This window comes from Accipiter gentilis, chromosome 18 (assembly GCF_929443795.1).
Source record: "Accipiter gentilis chromosome 18, bAccGen1.1, whole genome shotgun sequence".
Taxonomy (NCBI): domain Eukaryota; kingdom Metazoa; phylum Chordata; class Aves; order Accipitriformes; family Accipitridae; genus Astur; species Astur gentilis.
The window spans coordinates 6,197,955-6,217,725 of NC_064897.1; the positions used below are offsets into that span (position 1 = coordinate 6,197,955).

At 41.8% G+C, this 19,771-nt stretch overlaps 2 protein-coding genes across 2 annotated transcripts in view; both read left to right on the forward strand.

Moving 5' to 3' along the window:
* Positions 1 to 6,499, forward strand: part of VWF (von Willebrand factor) — a 145,309-nt gene extending 138,810 nt beyond the window's left edge. The window contains exons 51-52 of the mRNA XM_049822206.1: positions 4,360 to 4,457; positions 6,170 to 6,499. Of these exons, the coding sequence (XP_049678163.1) occupies positions 4,360 to 4,457; positions 6,170 to 6,358 (287 nt within the window). The 3' untranslated portion in view covers positions 6,359 to 6,499. The remainder of the gene's footprint in view (positions 1 to 4,359; positions 4,458 to 6,169) is intronic.
* Positions 6,500 to 12,961: 6,462 nt separating this feature from the next.
* ANO2 (anoctamin 2) overlaps positions 12,962 to 19,771 on the forward strand; it is a 199,877-nt gene continuing 193,067 nt past the window's right edge. The window contains exon 1 of the mRNA XM_049821656.1: positions 12,962 to 13,024. Coding sequence (XP_049677613.1) covers positions 12,976 to 13,024 — 49 coding nt within the window. The 5' untranslated portion in view covers positions 12,962 to 12,975. The remainder of the gene's footprint in view (positions 13,025 to 19,771) is intronic.

The window sequence follows — 19,771 nt, forward strand, 5'->3', positions numbered from 1 at the left end:
TAAACAATGTGTTTAATATAAAACATCGAACAAGTCCGCTTGCTGATTGGGATACTGCTATCATGTTTTGTCCACTAGAACATGTGTTTTGACAGTATTCACAAGTGCTTTGCAAGAAATAGATACTCTCCACGTTTTATACAGAAGTTAGTTATGAATGTTTTATTTTATTGTTCATCTAAAGATAACAGGAACAGTATTGCACGCACAGGTTGACAAGTCATATAACCTGATACTGAATATGTGAGGCAACCACTTCATGAATAATCAATCAACTTAAAATGAATTTAGCAAAAAAAAACCCTGGTGGCAGTAATGTAATTTTGATTGGTTTTCAACCTGCAACTCTTAATTTCATGCATCGTTGTGTAGATAATCCAAATGTCAGTCAGGCTGTGAGCATAGGAAGGATTTGCTTACATGAGGGAAAGATTGCAGGGTTGGGTTCTCATTTCTAAAATGAATCTCTGATGCTTTTGTGAACAGACAACCTCTCAGTTTTCTCCTTTGTAAGTAAAAAATTAATAATACTGTAGCTCATTTAAAATAATCATAATAAAAAAAGTAAGAGAATATTGATATTCTGATATATTCTGACCTCTTTTAAGATCAGAATATCAACATCTTGCCTGTGTTATGTCCTTTTTTTTTTTTCTTTTTTTTTTCTTCTTTTTTTTTTTTCCTCTATGCATGTGCTAATAAATAAAAGATGGCCAGCATAGCAGCCCATCACCACACTGGCACAGTGACTGCTGTAATAATACCCCTGATGAAGGACATTAACTCCTAGAGAGTTTGCAGCCATTACCTGTCTGTATAATCACTGAGTTCCAGCTTGAGAAGTAGAAATCAGAAAGCTATTGAGATAGACTGTCATCAAATGGCTCAAACAGGAAATTTAGTTAAGAGAGCTTTAATCTACCAGATTTCAAGTAAGGAATACTGAGAATTATTTATTAACAAAAACAGTTTTTAAGATTTAAGAGACAGGGTGATGGGCTCTGCCAATTGAGAATACCTATCACTGCAATTGAGGAGAGGAGAAACCCAGTTCCAGGTGAGCACAGCTCAATACATACATTTAACAGTTACAGTGATTTAAAAGTGATACCTCCTTGCAGCAGCAAAAGCAAAGTGGTGTAAGTGAAATATCATGTGCCTAAAAATGCCTATATTGTATGGGCCCTTTAAATCCTTATTCCCATTGATGTTTGCTTGGATATAGCTCAAAACTAAAAAGTCATGTATTACAGTGCAGTCCTATTCCTGGTCACTTCTCTATTCAGGGCCCTTCATAAGGAAAAAAACAACATACTGCATCCAGCCAACTAACCATGGGTTATCAATTGAAGGATGGTAATTAACACATAGCTTGGAATCAAACAGATACTTCTAGATACCAAACTCTCTTTCTCTCTCCTCTGCATTTATATCTTTCCACCAGCGCACTCAGTAGCAACATGTAATCTGTTACATACTCTACAGGGAACATCAAGGCTTGGCAAAGCTACTGCAAAATAAGAGTAATTTAGTTATTCTTAAAAGTCAGATAAGAGAATAATCAGTTTCTCATGGACACAGAGACTTAGATATAGGTTACATTGCCTTCCCAGGTATTGAGAGAGTTTGTCTTTCGGACACCTCAGTACCATAAAGAGTTGGGCAAAGAACTTGTTCTCTCAAGTTCAAAGCACAGTTCAGGGTGATGCTTTTGGTTCAGTAAAGTCCTACGTGGCTTTGAGTAAAGGTTGTGTAAGAAACCAGTTTCCCTTTCTATGTTATGCCTTGGCCTTTGGAGTTCATTAGTGTGTCTGAGGGCCTTGTTCCAGGTTTTAAGTATGAAGGAGCACATAAGTGCTCCAAGCTTATTTTCTCATTAGATTTTTGTGGTACTAGCAAAGGACTTGATTATTTGCAAAGGATATTCCTTATTTTCCCACTTAACAAAGAATTTGCATCTCTGCTTCTTACCTCTTTTCCCTGTTGATCTCAATTATATATGTCTTGAAGTTACAAGTACTTGCCTTTGGAAAGGAGGCACAGTCTACAAAAAAAGTAAATGAGAGCAGTAAAGTAACTTGAGAACAAGTCAATAAGTCAGGATCAAAAGGGTGATAAAGCTGTGTTGAGTCTGATGACAATTATTTTGTTTGGGGTTTTCAGTTACATGGACACAATTGTGTATTCTTTCCAGGTGGACAAGTTTTATCAAATGAATTGGTGAAATCATTAGAAGAGAACTGGCAGTACCAGCCCTGGAGCCAGAAACACTTTTCAAACCTTTTTTTTTTTTTTTTTTTTTTTTTTTTTAAATGAAACGTAAAGCCTTAGCAATGCACAGAGCCAATTTGGTACTAGGATTCCCATGCAAAAGGTATCGAAAGCTATGTTTGCTGCTAGGAAGGTGGATACATTTCTCTTCAATTTATGTATCTACTTAGTTGTGCAGTTGGCCAGCTGAATTCCTTCAGCTCTCTAAAATGCTGCTGTGTAGTACGTAAAAAATAGTCTAGTATTCTGTTAAATACAGAAATTCCATTGGTGAGCTAGAAATGAGTAAAAGTAGGAGTCTGTCTTTACACAGAGGCATAGCACTATATTAACACTACAAAGAACTGCTGTTTGCAGTGCATAAAGTATCCGCTTAAAAAAGCATTAGCTCCTTCATAAGTCTTTAGATGTGAACCAAAACAGACAAGAGTGTTCAGAACAAAATATTCTGGATTAGTCTGTGTCTGAGCATGTTAATGGCAAGGTTGCCTTCGAAAGTAGAGGAGCAGAGTCACTGTCAACTACCACAATTAACAGATCATAGCAGCCTGACCTCACCTCACAAAGAGAGATCAGCAGATTCCCTGAGCTTGCACTCTCCACACCTAACAAATCCAGGCCTACTGCCTCCTGTGTGGATTTCTTGTTAGATGGAAAAAGCCAGGGAGAATGTACTTAACACTAAGAGCAAAAGGTATTGAAAAACAAGGATGAGAATATTTCATAATATACTGAAGACAGTAGAAAAGTTCCCATTGACCCAAAGTTAGACTTTTGCAGAATTATTTTTCTGAATTTTTTTTTCCTAGTTTTTCTTTTTGCCATGTTAGTTTTCTGCAAAATCCACCACACGTGCAAGGACTGTTAGGAATTGTCAAATGTAGGAGCTGACAGAGGTGAGGCTGCCACAGCTCCATGTTCCCAGGTCTAGGCAAGAGTGAGGCTGAGCATGTATCCCAAGAAGCACACAGGCAAACACATGTATACAACATGCACACACACATTTTTTACGTACACACAGAGAAACACTCAGTACTCTGGCAAACACAAACAGCACCCACATTCTCATCCTGATGTCCCCCCTGGCTGATCAGGATGAAGGTCTGTGGTGGTTTTAGGCACTCACTCGGTCCAGTAACTGGTCCTGCATCCCTGCTAACCTAGACTCACGGGTCCTATGATCTGTGGTCTGATTCCAGTTGCTGGCACTTATGCCTCCATGCACACACATCCATACAGAACAGAGAGTCTGTCACCCAGTACTAGTAGTTGGAAATGGAGTTTAATAAGAAGAAAGGACAGACTGCAGTGATCAAACATAGGGTCAGACAAAAGTATGAACCAGCAGTTTAACATGCAGTCAGGCCCCTTTACGCCTTTATCCATCCATTTTTCCATGCTTGTTCCTCACTAAACCACCTCAATCCCTCTCTTTCTTCACCTTTGGTTCATCCCCTAAAACTCCCATGATAAGTAAGCCTTGTAGAATCTCCAAAAGTTCCTCCCTCACATAGCATAAGGAGTTCCACAGAGTCTTGATGGCAGTGACCCACCTCAGTCTGTAAGGTGAGCTGGAGAGCTGCTCCTACTGATTCATCCTGAAAGGTATCATCCCAAGAGAGTGGGATCTCTGTCCTGTGACAGCCCCAGGAATAGCCAGGTCAGGGTGCTCTGTTTCTCTGATTAGGTTATTGGGGTTCCCATGTGTGTCATCTTTTTCCTGTGCACCTGCTTGCCCAGTGTACTGTTGAACTGTCTTTAGAAGTAGAGTTATTCAATACAGAAGCCAACAGGTAAAAGGCAGACATTAGGTGGCAAGGTGACTTTAAAACAAAGTAGTCAATTGAAAAGAAACATGAGGGAAACCCTGCTCTCCAGTGGAAATTTAGGGCTGTAGTGTGATATGGTCACACAGCGCTACATTAATTGCTCTAAGGAGACACACCTAAGTCTCATGCTAAGTCTCATGCACTGGATCTTACCAGTAATGACATCTCAATAACAGCAATTTCAGTAATAAGGGGAAGGGAGTTAAAAAAAATAAAAATTGTCAGCACTGTCAAACATATTTTTTTTTTAATTTGGTAGGTGTGGAAGTGGAATGTCGACCAGTGAGTACCAGACTGCAGTATACGAATATCAATGGATGTGTGGCTGAAAAGGAAGTGCCTATTTCTCATTGTGAGGTAAATAACAAAAGCAATCCCCCCGCCCCACGACCTACCCTTGCCCTCTTTCTCTCTTCCATAAGGGAAACCTTTGCGTCGACTATGGCTTCACTTCAGTAAGTGGTGCCTCGGTTTCTGTCCTTCTCATTAATTCACTCAAACAGTGTAAATCTCATTGGCACTTATTTCCTAAAGTAATTCGGTGATCCTGAGTTTTCCCTATTCAAGCAGCATGCAAAAAGGCATGTACACTAAGGTATAAAGGCTTTGTTTATACCCCTCTCCTTTGCTTCTATCAGAAGCCCATCCCTCTTCAGGCTCTGAAGTTGATTTATGAAAGTGTAAATAGTTATTTAGATGCGTGATACTTTCACAGACTTTTAAACTTGAGCGCTATGATTAGACTCTGTGTTCTATAAGCTCTATGACTTCTCCATTAGTCTGTTGTGGTCTGCACATGTGTGCATTTCTTCCATAATCAGATTAAAAGTTTAATTTCCTGCCCATCACTGCTTACATCTTATAGAGCAACTTCCATTTGAAACAAGAACATGTTTTCCCTTCTGGACATTCCCATCTCTGTGAGACTGGGAGCTGAAGATGACATTCTCTTCCCAGACTGGGTTGTAGCAGGACAATTGCTCAATCTGAGATAACCATGATTCATACAAGGATCATATGCAACCCTTGTACACAATCTAGATTATGGCATGGAAGGATGTCAAGTCAAGAAGGTGGCTTCCACCCAGCCCCTTGAGTGTTCCCTTTAGTTAAGGCATTAGGCAAAGTGAGTCTCTATCTTTCCCATGGATACTGGAAAAAGAATGAGAACAGGGGGGAGAAGTATTCAAGGTATACATGCCCAGGCTTTTCACATAGCTACCTGGCAAAGTGCCTTCATTTGCTACACAAGTCTTAAGAGTAGAAGCTTTAACAACAACCAAACCACTTACCTTTCATTAAAAAAAAAAAAAAAAAAAAAAAAATTTCTTGACCTCTTGTCCTGTCCACAAAGTCAGTGGTAATCAGGTCTTTAGCCATGAAGTTATGTGTTGAAGTTTCCCCTGCAAAAGTACAGATTTTATTTTGTGAATCTGGCCATACATTGAGTAAACTAAATACTCCTGCTATAGCTGGTATTGAGTACAGTTTTTTCTAAAGTCCTCTCTGATAATGCTATGAAACTTTTTTGCATTAATTTCAGAAATAAGAGTGCAGAGCCACAAAAAACCCCTGGACTCTGACAGAGTTTGATGTGGGGCTGTTTGTTTTTACATCATGAAAGCATACAGCTACAGGCATTGACAGCTCGGTCTGAATTAGTAAAGTGGACAGAACAAGGCAAAATAACAACCAGCAGGACAACAATGGATGTGTAGCTTGCAAAATTTGGGCTAAAGCACTTTCTGAATGCATGATCTCACCACTGAGACAATAACCATATGTGCTTAGAAGCCAACACAATAGCCCTGGACATCACCTATGATATTTTAAATTATAGGCTTAATTTGGGTGACTGGTTCCTTCACCTCTCCTTTGCTATGCTTATGCTCGTGAGACATCTTTGACCAGCACCCCACACTGGAATCAGATACCCGAGTCTGTGGTTTACAGCAGAGCACTGAACTCCAGGTGAAGTCATCCATGGCTGTTTTGAAGGGAAGAACCTGGATTCTGATTGCACTGAGGTCTGTCACTGTTCAAACTTGGTATCTCTTCTTTCTATTTAGGGCAAGTGCAGAAGCAACACCAGATACTCTGCTGAGACGGGGAAATGGGAAGACCTGTGCAGCTGCTGTAGAGCCACCCAAACCACCACAGTCACGATCCCCCTCCGGTGTGCCAATGGGACGGTAGTGCAGCATTACATCCCTTCTGCCTCTCAGTGTGAATGCTATTCTCGGAATTGTACAGACTGAATATTTCCCAGAAGCCTTGTTGTTTAATCTCAAGTTTTATGATGAAGGAACTTTACAGTGCAAGCCTCATTTTCTCTCTGTAGACCGTTTTACCCAGTAGAATCCTGACTAACAAATTCTATCAACATAGCAAACAATAAAACTTACTAGCACAACGGAGCATTTTCTGATTATTCCTGGGGCGGTTTATAGAAGAGATATTGCAGATTGTATTGTTCCCTTTCAACTTCACCATGGAAAATAATCCACGTTATTAAAAAAACAACAAAAAAAGGCAAACCACAACACAGTAACAGAAACAGTTGCTTCTACTTAAAGAACATATCCCAAAACATTTAACGTTGTCTTCAGAGACATTACACTTGTGTGCCCCTCTTCAGACTTTAGTGACACACTGCGGACTTTAAGGTTTTTGCTCTCCCCCCCCCAGCCAGGGAGTACAGTAATTATGGCATAAGACTTCATAGTAAGAGGATGATGTTCTTGGTACACAAACAATACTGGTTATGGCTCAGGCAACCAAATATCTTTCTGCAATGCATATACATATTCCTCCTGAAGCTGAATGCAAAGAAACTGTGTGCTGAGGACAGGCTGTGTAACTTCTGCAAGTCCTCAGTACTTGTGAAGGGGCTGAGGGACAACTCTTACCTATTTACTTCAGCACTTCCACAGACCAACTTGAAGACAAAGCTGATCAGTAATCTCCCTTATTTACAGATACCAGAACTTCATTTGTTGCATTAGCTACAAAAGTCAGATTTCTTTCAAATGCAGAATTGTCAGTGTCAGGTTTAATTTAGTTACTGCTGCCATGAATAGATTTAGAAGGATTTAAATTCCACTTGGTCTGGTCAGGTCATGGAAGACAAAAAATTCTTCCAGAGGATTGTTGATCCTGGTGGAATCTAGTGCCAGTCAGGCAGTTTCACTGGGAACTACTAATTTCTCAAAAATATGAGAGGGGGAAAACTGTTCATTCCATTTGCATTTGTGAAAGACAAGAACTATTTAAACTTCTCATTGAAGTAACTTTTTTTTTTTAATAATATATATATAAACCAGATATAGGAGTTGTAGTATAAAAAAAAAGGCAACCCCAAGCTTTCCATATGTTTGTGACAGAATCACTAAGGCTTAGGAATAGATTATGAGTGAAAAAGGAAAGCTCTAGCAGAAATGTTCTTGAACTAGTGAAAAGCATATATAGAAGTTCTGAAGGGTAAGAGTGCTCCTGAGAAACCTAGCAGAAAATGTCAGGAAATCAGGTTATCCTTGTGCAGTTTTTGGTTGTGTGCTGGTTTTGGCTGGGATAGTGTTAATTTTCTTCATAGTAGCTGGTATGGGGCTATGTTTTGGATTTGTGCTGAAAACAGTGTTGGTAACTCAGGGATGTTTTTGTTCCTGCTGAGCAGGCTTACCCAGAGCCAAGGGCTTTGCTGCTCCTCACCCCACCGGCGAGGAGGCTGGGGGGGACAAGGAGTTGGAGGGGACACAGCCGGGACAGCTGACCCTGACTGACCCGAGGGATATTCCAGACCATAGGACGTCGTGCTCAGCATATAAATCTGTAGGAAGAAGAAGGAAGGGGGGGATGTTCGGAGTGATGGCGTTTGTCTTCCCAAGTGACTGTTACTCAGCGTGGCGGAGCTCTGCTGTCCTGGGGATGGCTGAACACCTGCCTGCCCATGGGAAGTGGGGAATGGATTCCTTCTGCTTTGCTTGTCTGTGGGCTTTTGCTTTACCTAGTCAACTGTCTTTACCCCAGCCCATGAGTTTTCTCACTTTTACCCTTCTGATTCTCTCCCCCATCCCAATGTGGGGGAGCGAGTGAGCGTCTACGTGGGGCTTAGTTGCTGGCTGGGGTGAAACCATGACAGGTTGGCATCTGTAGAGATGGAAGGCGTTTCAGAGGACATTGTCACCATTGCCCCTGGATCATGGGGAGGAAAGTTTAGAGATGAAGAGCTATTGCTCCTCACATGAATGCCAATGCCACATGACTAAACGGGTCAGAACACCTCCCCATCTGCATGAATGGCTCCCTTTGGGAGCAGACAAAAACTCCCTCTGTGCTTTCAACTAAAAAGGCAAGTTGTATTCCTTTTTGAGAGGAACCAGGCAGATCCCTGCTTCTTCTCTTTTACCATTCAGCTGTGGATTCAACACATATTGAATTGTAGGCCCTTTTTCCCCTTATTATTCATTCAAAACATCCTCTATTGCTGGACAGTGCTAGGAGAAGTGCAGGACTTTTATGCATCACTGTTTCTTTTGCTATGGGACCACAATAACCCTGGGGAGAGAAACCAAGTTTTAATTGGCACCAGCCCCACTTACTGCAGTAGATCTTTGTCACCAGTTTTCCTCCATCCTCACGCTAGTTCCTTGGTGTAGCTGGCTCCAGATATTAAGCTCCAATGACAGATGGATTTGGGTCATCCAGGTAATCAACTGCACAGCAGCTCATCTGAAGCGACGAATAAGCAACTACTGGGACAACAGCCTGCAACATCAAGAGAAGAGCAGAAAAAAGGAGTGGATCGGGGTAGAAGACAATGTCTTGCTCTTCCCCTTACCATCGCTGGACGGCCCCTTTGTTTCCATCGTTGCCCTCACCCAGACTGACCTTTCTTAGCTCATGAAAGCTGACAGGATTGCAGCCTAAGGCTTCATGGCTGCAGACAGGTCTTCTAATCAGATAATTGTATGAGTCGGGCACCAGCTTATCGGCATGGGGAGGACACAAAGGAGCATCCACAGGGGCAGAAATGGAGCCAGAGTTTTCTGGAACTTCTGCAAGGCAGACATGCACAACTAGTATTTTCCACCAGCAACAAAGTGGATGGACAGATCTGTCCAACAAACAGGCAAGTATTCCTTCTTTCATCACTTCTATCTCAATTAACGAGAAAAATCTTGTGGATCTAAGTGTCTCAGGACAGAAACAGACTAAAATAAAGATACTAGGTTTCCGACTGTGCATTTACTATTTTTTCCTAAGGAGTTCCAGATTATTCATTGGAAAACTGCTTGGTTATAGGATCAAACTCGTAGCAGAGGTAGCTCAGTGTAACTGGATAAACAGAAATGTATTAAGACCAGTATAAACCGGTTCAAGAATATGTCCTGTACTATGTGGCTTTTCTTCACCTTCCTTGGTTGCAATTTTGCTTTCAGGCATCCATGCCAGTGTATGGACTAAAGTGGGTGTGTAATACATCCCATGAGAACTTATTGTTTTTTCTTGCAGAATAGAGTTCTGTGGACTTCTGTATGGTCTGTATGTTATTATTCAGGCCTGGCTAGTACCTATATATCCCAAGCAAAGATAAGGCCCAGTTGCACTCAAGGCCAGAACGAGCTACTTCATTGAAAATCCTGTCATAGAAACAGGCAAACGGGAAAGAGCAAGAGGAGTGGAATATTATAACATCTCCCTTAACAGACTGAGAAGGTACATAAATTCCTGGCCTTGACCTGCTGGCATGAGAACCAAACTTTTTCAGGCAGCCTGCCCCAAAAGAGCTGTCTTTTGCCTAAGGCTTTAGTGGTGCCAGTAAGGCAATGGGCTCAGAGTTCCTCCACACAGGATTTGATTGCCTTTCACACAGCCCAGTTTCATTTAGTGCAACTTTGCTATTTTCAGAAGCATTATTTCCTAGCAGAAGTGAAGAACATAATCAAGCCTATAACCAAGTACCTGCTTAGTAGAGAGCTGCGTACTCTAAGAGTAGTAATGTTGCCATCAGACAGCTCCATTGACATTCACCAGCAGAATCCAGGCTTTGAGGGATGTTGTTTTTCAACTTCTACATACTGCTTGTGAACATTGATGGTTTTGAGCTATCTTAGTCATTGCCTTTCCACCAACGATTCAGAACACGTCCCACCACTTCAGAAGACCAGCTAGATTGTTAAGTGTCCTACAGGATAGATTTACAGGAAAGTTAAATGGATTTGGGGAGGAGTCTTATATAACTTCTTAATTATTAAAAGCATCTAATCTCTCTGCTAACTTTTACAGACTTGCAAGCACCACTTCTCTACAGCAGGTGAAACACAATCTGTTATATTGGTATTATTTGTCGCAGCTCTGTATTCTCAACTAACACCATATCTAGGTACCTCAGGAAACACAGTGATGCCAAGATATGATTTTCTCCATTGGAAAGTGTTCTTAAAAATAGACTACAGACCCAGTTCCATTTTAACCAGCTGGATATTGCTTCCTATCGTATTGCCTGCTGTGTATATTATTTATTACCTGAGCTAACTGTATTACCTGTAATGGACACATCCTTATAGCTTATAGGAGCTAGTAATTTGAACCCGTGCAGGCAGAGCTTTATGTCCACAGGGATCTGAGCAGGACCTGGCTCTACATTCCTATACTATTCCAAAATTAGTGGGTATGCCTTTCTGCTTTAGCATTGAGTTGGTGCAGTATGTAATGTGGATATAAAATAGCATAATTTTCAGCAAGTTTTCATTCCCCACTCCCAGATATAAGTGCATACAAAGCAGTAGGTTTGCTTTCTATCCAGGGAACAGATTAATTGGTTATAAAACATCAAGGCAAAAAGCAGTTCAACAGTTGCTTCCCTTGCAGTATTCTCTGATCCCACTTTGTAAGCAAAAAGTTGCCAGAAGCTCTATGCGATTGCACTATTGCCCTGTACCAAGTAAGCAGAAACTACATTGAGATCTGTAACTGTGGACGTTTCAGCAAAGTGATCAAGCAAAGAGCAATTCATTTGTTCAAATGGATGGGGTGGTTATGCAATCAAAAAAAATTACAGGCACACCACCTCAAAACTTTTATACTTCGGCTAGTGTGCAAACCAAAGCCTGTATGAAGTAGCATCCCCCCTGCTACAGATCTTAGACACAGCAACTGAGAACAACTTTTAAAAAAAAAAAAAAAATATTATTATTTTTTTAAAAAATTTCTGTGATCTAATAGTTTTTAGATTAGTCAGTCCAGAAGCTATGGCATTCAGGTTGTTCCCTGCTTTGTAACTGAAGGCAGTTTCTAAATGAAGTTCTGAGATTAACAAAAGATACTAGCAGGGTAAGAAGAACAAGTATTTGGTATCTGTTAATGCATTACTTAGAAGTTAGGAAATGCCATTTCCTATCTGAAGACATTATTCTATGTGAATACTAAAGCAAATGTTTAAAAAAGTATTCTGTAATATTTAATGTACTTGTCTTCCCTGTATGCACAAAGAAAGATTCTAATCATTACTTTTCCCCTTTTATCAGGAGTAAATTGTAGTGCAGAAAAGTTTGACTGACCTGTATAAAGCTGTTCAAGATGGAGTCAGGGGTCCTGACGCCTCTTCCTTTTAGGTAAAATCAGGCATATAACATGAGTGTAGTTTGCACACAAAATTCCTTGTGTGGCACTTCAGTTGAGCCGAAGGAAACAGATGAACACAGTCATCTAATTTAATCTCATTCTTTTTGGTCTGCCTCTAGCTGTTTCATTAAAAGGGCAACTACCTAGTGGCAATTTGTCCAGAGTTGAAAGCAGCATGTGTATTTCTTAGCCTTGCTGGGAAAGCTTTACAGCACCCAGCCCAAGTTTTGGGACACAACAGCTACACTGCTCCCTGTATAAACTCAGTGTCTATGACAGCTTACCCACAGTCCATCAGTACATCTCTCAGTGATACAGACAACTCCTGTTCTTGCCAGTAATGGCACAGTGCGCAGTCTTAACTCACAAGCTAGTAGAAGCACTGTACTTTATTCAGTCATTAAATAAAGCTATTTCCCCCTTTGACACTAGAGAATCTCTTGTAGTGTCATAAATAGGCCAAAAGAAGAAAAAGATTTGAACTCCAAATAATTATACCTCCCTCCAATTATCATTAGCAAACAAAAGTCCGTTCTTGGATGGTATTAGTCATCGACAAGTTTTCTTCCCAATACATTGCTTGAATTGTAAGGTTGAAGGCTAAGCAGGAGCCATCACCGGTTCTGATTAGACAGTTGATTACAAGATAATCCTCTGAATATTTCATGCAGGAATGACAGTGCTGCATCCAGGCAGTAAGGTAACTTGAGTAGTTGAGCTAAAGCCTTATAAAAAGGTTTCTGCACTTACCTCCAACCTGGAAGCACTATAAAGTTTTGCAGATATAAAGACACTCTTCCCCACAGAAACCACCTTCAAGATAGTCTAATCCTTGAATAACGTGGGGTTTTTTTGGACAGAGCGGGCTCTGTCGTAGAGCCCTGGTTTTGCATTAGCTTTTTTTCTTCCTCTCCCCCACTCCCTGTCCACTGCCTTCTGGGGAGTTAGGACAAAATGTGTCTCTTGTTACATTGTTTGTTGAGGCACTGTGGAGCATGAAGACAAGATGCTGAAGTTCCAGCAGAGAATTGCCATGGCCTCTCAGGTCATGGGAGTTTTGCCCTTTTCCCTCTCTTTCCTCCGTGATGGTTAATCACCAAAACAGAAGGTCTTGCTAATTAGCTTCAGTTTGTGGTTTGCTTAAAGCAGGATCAAGCCAGGATGGAAATAGCTGCTAGTGCTGTTCACTACTTAAGCCAGTACAGAAGCAGATTGTGCACACGATCAGCGTAGCCACATCCTATTAGCACTGATGCAACTTCCAGCCAGACCTCCAGGCAACATGGAAACACACACACACGGTAAGTTTATTCTCTGCTTCATTGTTAATTGCTGCCTATGAAGTTGAATAGGTGGAAAGGGGATGGGGAACAGAGGAAGGAATACTTTGAAAGGACTTCTGCGTCTTCTTTCAGGATAGTTAAAAAAAAAAAAAAGAAAGAAAAATCTGTGGCCCAGGTTACACACAGACAGCTCAGAGATAAAACACGCAGAGTTCACTTCTGAAGCCTCAGGAGTGCAGCTGTGGATCAGTGTCGTGATCCATGTGGAAAAGACAATCACTAAGCAAATGCCTTGTGCTGGACTTCTGCTGTTTCCATCTGTATTTCCCTTATTGCGATGCAACTGGGGGGAGCGAGCAATATCCTTTTTTCAGAAGACAATGTGCAGCAGTGAGCTTTCAGTTCCCATACGCAAGGAACAAATCTGCTCAGTGCATAAAACCTTTGTGTTTGAGTTCCCAGTGTACAACTTTAGAGAAACGTTCAGTGCTGATATTGTGTCAGTATTACTTTACTGCTACAGTCAAAAGCTCTGTCGTTGTTTCCACACTATGTTATTGTTTCTGGGGCCGTAGCTCTGCTGTGAGCCTGAACTATCATGCAGCTTACCCAATCTTGCTATTTTTGCACTCTCCCATCCAGTTCCCTTCCTAAAATTATTTGTATAGCAGACCACAGTGTGCGAAGAGCCGTTAGATTTAATGTCTGCTGCTCACCTTTGTTGAGTTATTCCAGTGTCCTTTCTCTGTCTCAGGTCCTTCGCTGTTGGCATTAGTCCTGATATATACTTTATGTCAGAAAAATCAGGTTCTTTCTGTAATCTTTACATGTAGAGTAGAATTAAAAAAAACAGGAGGGGAGTCTGTAAAGTTATACACACGGTTGTATTATGTAGATATAGCTTTATTAAGCCTTCAGGTAATGCAAACATTCATAAGGCAGCCCAGGTTTTTGTTTTATACCATATGGTTCCCACGTCTATCTCCACAGCTCTACTCTGTTTCCTTCATTCTTGACCATTCAGGCTCGTAGTCTTCCACCTTTTAAGAGACTCTCTGGTTCGTGCCATGCGCCAGAGGTGAGTGAGCATCTCACTTCACTCAGGTGCGTTCTTCCTGCCCCTGAGGCTGGAGGTGAGGGCTCCTCTCTACAAGGGGCTACCAAAGGAGCACAACCACAGGATTTCTACATTTGTGTCTGTGACCATAGCTATTGAGGCCAGCCAAAGGCAGCAAGGGGCCGTGCTCCCCCTTGCCCGGTCCTGTCTGTCTGAGGTGCTGCAACGCTGTTGTTTCTGGCAGCAGTTCGGGGACAGATTGTCAGGGCCCAGGGTGCATCCCCCTTCTAGGCGCTTAGTTGGCCATGTTAAAGAATTTAGAAGGCCAGCTCCTTCACTGACCAGAGCTGCTATGAAGAAAGCTGGAAGTGAGGACCCACCCTCCTTTCCCTTGGGAACCGCTTTTAAGCTGAGGCTTTACCACTCCCCCCTGCCTGTGCTACATCTGTACCCAGTCTCAGATTTTTGCAGGTCTGGCCCAGACCCGGACCCAGCAGCTGGGCTTCCCGGCTTGACCTCGGACCTGCCTTATCACTGCTGCCTTGCTGGGGGATCACTGAGCTGTGTCCGACCCCGATCGCTGTCTCCAGCCCCGATCCTCACCTGGACTTGCTGGTCTGCGTCTGCGCTCCCTGTCAGCGGGGTCACTCACTGCTCTGCTCTATCAGGTGCTCCAGGCTCACCTTTCCCCATGGAGCAGACAGCCGTAGGCCTCCTTTTCCCTAAAATGACTGTACGAGGATTGTTATTGTCCTTTGTGCCAGTGACTCTTGCTTTAAAGAATCGGTGAATATGCATTCACACAAAGGGCCAGACAAGTTGCTCTGTTTACTGCGTGTTAACGGCTTCCTAAATCATTATAGTCTCAAAGTGCATGGTGATATGGGAAGAAGCTCACCTTGTGCCAGAATTACTTCTGCACATCTCCACCAAACTCAACACAGCTACAGCAGAGTGTGATTTCCTCTACTGTGTCTTCAACACTACCATTAGTGCCTTTTAAGAATCACAGGAATTAAAGACAGACAAAGCTTTTTGGATTGTTCCTAATGCTCTCTACTGCAGCATGGTAGAAATTAAAGCAAATTTCAGATTAGAGGGTATGAAGTTTGTCATGGTGAGGAAGATCTTAGAGGATGCCTCTGGGAAGTAGAAGTATAGGTGTGGCTTGGAGGAAGTAACAAGAGTTAAGACAAGATCAGAGATGGAACAGTATTGCTAAGGCTTAAGGTGGGCAGCACAGCCCCACACAATTCCCTGTCTACTTTCCATCTTCGTCACACTGTCCCAGCCATATGCCCTGGGCTAGCAGACCTCCTGGGGGATGAAAAGGGGGATGCAACCAAAGGGGGGGAAGAAGTGAAGCTAGAAGCAGAAAACATCATTTTTTCAGGTTTGCTACTTCCTATCTGTTACCCCACAGCTGAGTTTCCACCAAGAGACCAGAGATCCAAATTTGCAGCCTGCAGTTTGAGTGCTCATACAGCACCTCTCAGACTGCAGATGAAGGGCAAAACCAGCTATGAGAAGTCCTGGTTAATGCCTTTGACAGTCTGGGTGCCTCTGCCTACCTGGACCCTGTTCCAGCATTCAGTTTGAACTGCCACATCCTGACCCTCCAGGACCAGGAGAATCTCGTGGGTAGGACTCAGTATCTCAGTTGTGTCCCTTTACATTTGGCCGTATATAACACTGTTTCCCCTTTCCTTCCCAGCCTCCCTAATATGATCAGAGAAGAAATACTCTTTATAGAGAGGACTGCCTAATGCTGAGTTTAGTTACGGGACTGATTTTAGTAGAAGCATTTAAGTAGTAGGGGACTAAACATCTAAATAGTTCTTAAACCATCCTGAAGAAAGAAATATCACATTTCTGAAATTTAATGGTCAAACTTTATCTTTCTTTTATTCAAATAAGGAGTTTGAGAACACTGCACTAATCTAAATTATCTTTAATGAAACATACTGGACCTTTTCCTTCAAATAATATTGAATAAAGAATGGATTTCCTATGTAAAAATTTATTCCTAGACATTTCCTCTGGTGGCCTGTTTCCTTTAAGCTTGAACCAAGGCTTATTTAATTAACATACATTTCCTTGTGTCTGAAACTCTTTAATTGAAATATTAAATAATAAGCCATATTTTGAGGAGACAAGGGGTGGCAGCTTAAAAAAAGAAAACTGCAGTGTGATGAAAATACTTGCATACTTACAGAGGCGTGACTGGCTGTATTGAAATCAGAAACTCTAGATATGCATGTTCAGAACTGACAAGTCATTAGCTTCATGGGGAACCTAAAGAACATGTGTATAACCATGGTACGTCTTTTTATTTATATATATCTCCTTTAAAGAAGTTATGTTTAAGTAAAGCTATATAGAAACATTAAATTCTAGTAGTTATTTTTCATACCTACGTGGGGGGTGGAAGGAATAACAAGTTGCCAAACAGTGCTCCTAAATTGCAGATGTTTTGAACAGCCTTGCAGAGGAGTCTGTGTGAGTATAGGTACCCTTCTGACTGTGGTGTCTTTCAGAAAAGCAGCCCATTTCTGATACTTAACTGGAAACAGAAGAAGATAAATGAAAGCAGGCCAGTGTGTGTGCCCTGGGTGGCCAAACCATTTACAGTGTGTTCTGCAAGTAGTTGTGCCTATGATAATCTGACCATCTGGACCACTCAGATTGGATAATTGGCTGTTACTCAGGATTTAATACGGAGCTCCTAATTAGGTAGACTCCCTTAATGCATATTTCACAAGCAGTATGGTCCTTTAATACACCCTCTCAGTCCTTCCACTTTTTGGCAGTATGTGCAACTTCTTCATCATTGCACTTTAGACAAGGAATTGGAAACTCAAATGGTGAGGTCAACTGGTGCACACGCAGCCAACTCTTAAGTTTACAAAAAAAGCAAAGCAAAGGAGCGTGGAGAGACCGAGTGAACAAGTAGATGATTACTGGCTGTGAATTGGTGCTGGAACTAGAGCTGGTCACTGATCTCTGTGCTGGAGGTACCTTGTCCTTGGAAGCCATTTACAAGTTCAAGAAGTTTGACTGGAAGGATGGCTCCCAGGCTATTTTTCTAGAATAAGTGTAGTTCTTGAACATTTGCTTTCCAGGTTGAATTCAAGATTGTCTCTATTGCTGTTCTCTGGGGATATATAGACATACCAAAGCTATGCATGTGTGCATGTATAAAAATTTATCTATATATGCACATACATATACATACAGCTTGTTTCTATCGATACTAATTCCTCTAGAATATTTACAGAATGAGAACATGTAAGGCCAGATGTCGTAAAGGCTTACAGGGTAGAATGAGGTCAGGCAGCATCTGAAGCAGAAGCCCCTGAGGCGCTGCAGTACCACAGGCAAGTGCTGTCAAATGTGGAACTCATTCAGAACAAAATGTTTTGGTTCAGTCGGTTTGATTTGGGAAGATGAAAAGCTTTTGGGAGAACAGGAGTCTTCCAAATTCAGACATGGAAATTGCATTCCCATCAAAAAACTTATTCTGACTGGAAGTCTCTGACTGCCTCACCTGCTTACCAGTGTTAACCTCAGGTTCGTGACACAGTTTCTGAAGGTTGGGAAGCATAATGGAAATGAAATCATTTTATTATAAATGAACTGCAGATTTTTTTCCTAGGCTCAGTTAAAAAGACTGGGAAGAAAAAAAGGTCTTTAACTGTGCAAAGGTCTTGTGAGATATCCCAGCCTTAGTCTGAAAACACTGGAGAAACACTGTGTGTAGCCTTTGGGAATGAAACCTTCACTTATTAATTATTTTCCTTGGAGTTTCCCTTGTGGCATCATTATGTGCTTCATTAAAGTAAACCAAGTGCAAGTCTCCTTGAGACATCAGAAAAGGAAGACTGGTGAGTCAATCTACTGTACTGTTCAAGTGCTGCAGGACCCTAATCTATTATTGATAGGAAACATAAGAATAATCATAACATTTAGGGGTAAGGTCTGCACATTTCCCTCTTTAGCATTTTACTGGCTCTTCTTTCAGCACGTAACTGTGGGTAAGTAGATTCAGCCTGTGTAGAGGGCATAGAAGATTAGCAGTAGGACACAATGTCTGCCTTAGACTCTTGGGTTAAAAAAAAAAAAAGGGAATCAATTAAATAAGGGGGAAATATGACTTGCAGACTTCAGCAATACACCCTTCCCAGAAAAAAAAAAAAAAAGAAAGAAAAAGAGAGGGACAAAGTTTTCCTATCACTGTCTATAAGAATGGACCCTTTTAGATTTTCCTTTAATTGTTTGAAGATGATGATCACTGCAGAGCTCTATAGGTTTTCTGTATACAGCCACCTCCTTCAATGCTCTGTCTTTTGAGATGCAATGCAAGGTATTTCTGCCACCGGTTGGCTTTTTCAGCAATGTGGGAGAAACACTCTTCAGACACTGTTCCTGCCTTCTCTCTTCCCCTGTCTCCATCACCATCAGGAAGTTGTGGTGGAAACTGCTCAAATTTTCCAGCGCTTTATTGTGGCAGAGGAAGATGAAATCACTTTCTCATAACACAGTGCAGCAAATCTCATAGGGCAGTTCCTCCCAGACTGGAAAGTAACTAGACTGTGCTCTTGAAGCGTCTTGTTTCTTTAGACAGAAGGTGAAGGTGAGAGAACTGAAGCATTACCAGGATTGCCTAGTAAGAAGGCAAGAAGAGATACTATGGATGTAGTGTCTGCCTGGATATGGGAGCTGATGAATGTTCCAGTTATTTTTTCTTCCTGGGGAAGTGAAAAATCCTGACTGGAGAGGCATGGTGCTTTGTCTATTTACTGGTAGCAGGGCTGACTATGTGGGCAGATGGGTCTGCTACACCTCTGTCTTCTCTCTGGTAGAAGATTGAAGGACCAAGCCATAATTTTTCACCCCAATAAGCTTCTCAGAGTAACTGTGGGTAAAGATCGATCAACCCCATTTCAGTTATGGCACCACTAGAGGGGGAAAGAGTATGAAACATTTACGTGTCAAAACAGTTTCTGTACCCATTACTTTTTATCCTCATTTTTCCAGTGTGCTACTGCCTGCATGGGATTGACTTTCTGCATTTCCTACCCATGACCAAGCATTCTTCTCATACTCTGTTGTTGCTGTACCCTGCTCTATGGCAGAGATACAGCTTACCGGTGGTGGTGAACAGGGAGTGACATGTAGCTCCCCACCCTCTCCAGACCCTCTGTTATTCTGCATTGTGACTGCGTAATTTGTCAATACAAGAGCTGGGGAACACATCTAAAACTAAAGGGTTCAAGATATTAGTCCCTCAAGCCAAAACATGTAGGCGTAAACTTAGATGTGCTTTATGAGAATTTCCCACCATTACATTACAAAAGTTCTCAGTGGAGAATGACTGTTAGCCAAAAGTTTGTATCTGTACCTGATCTGTACCACTAGATTTGTTCTCATCACACTAGAACTGAAACACAGTCCATTTCAGGCTTAATTGTAAGCCATAAGCAAAGGTGGCTCAGTTCGTTTGCGGTCATTTGGCTTCCACCTGGCCCGAACGCTGCACCCAGAGAGCCAGGGCGCAGACACTGAAGCCACGCAGCTTGCTCACATCCTGGGGGTTGCTTAGTTAGCTGCAAAGCAGAGATGTGCCAGCTCCTAACCTCGTGGCTGAAGTGCAGGAGTACAAATGCTGTTGACCAACGGGGGTGGTGCTGAGCTAAGCACAGTGTTGT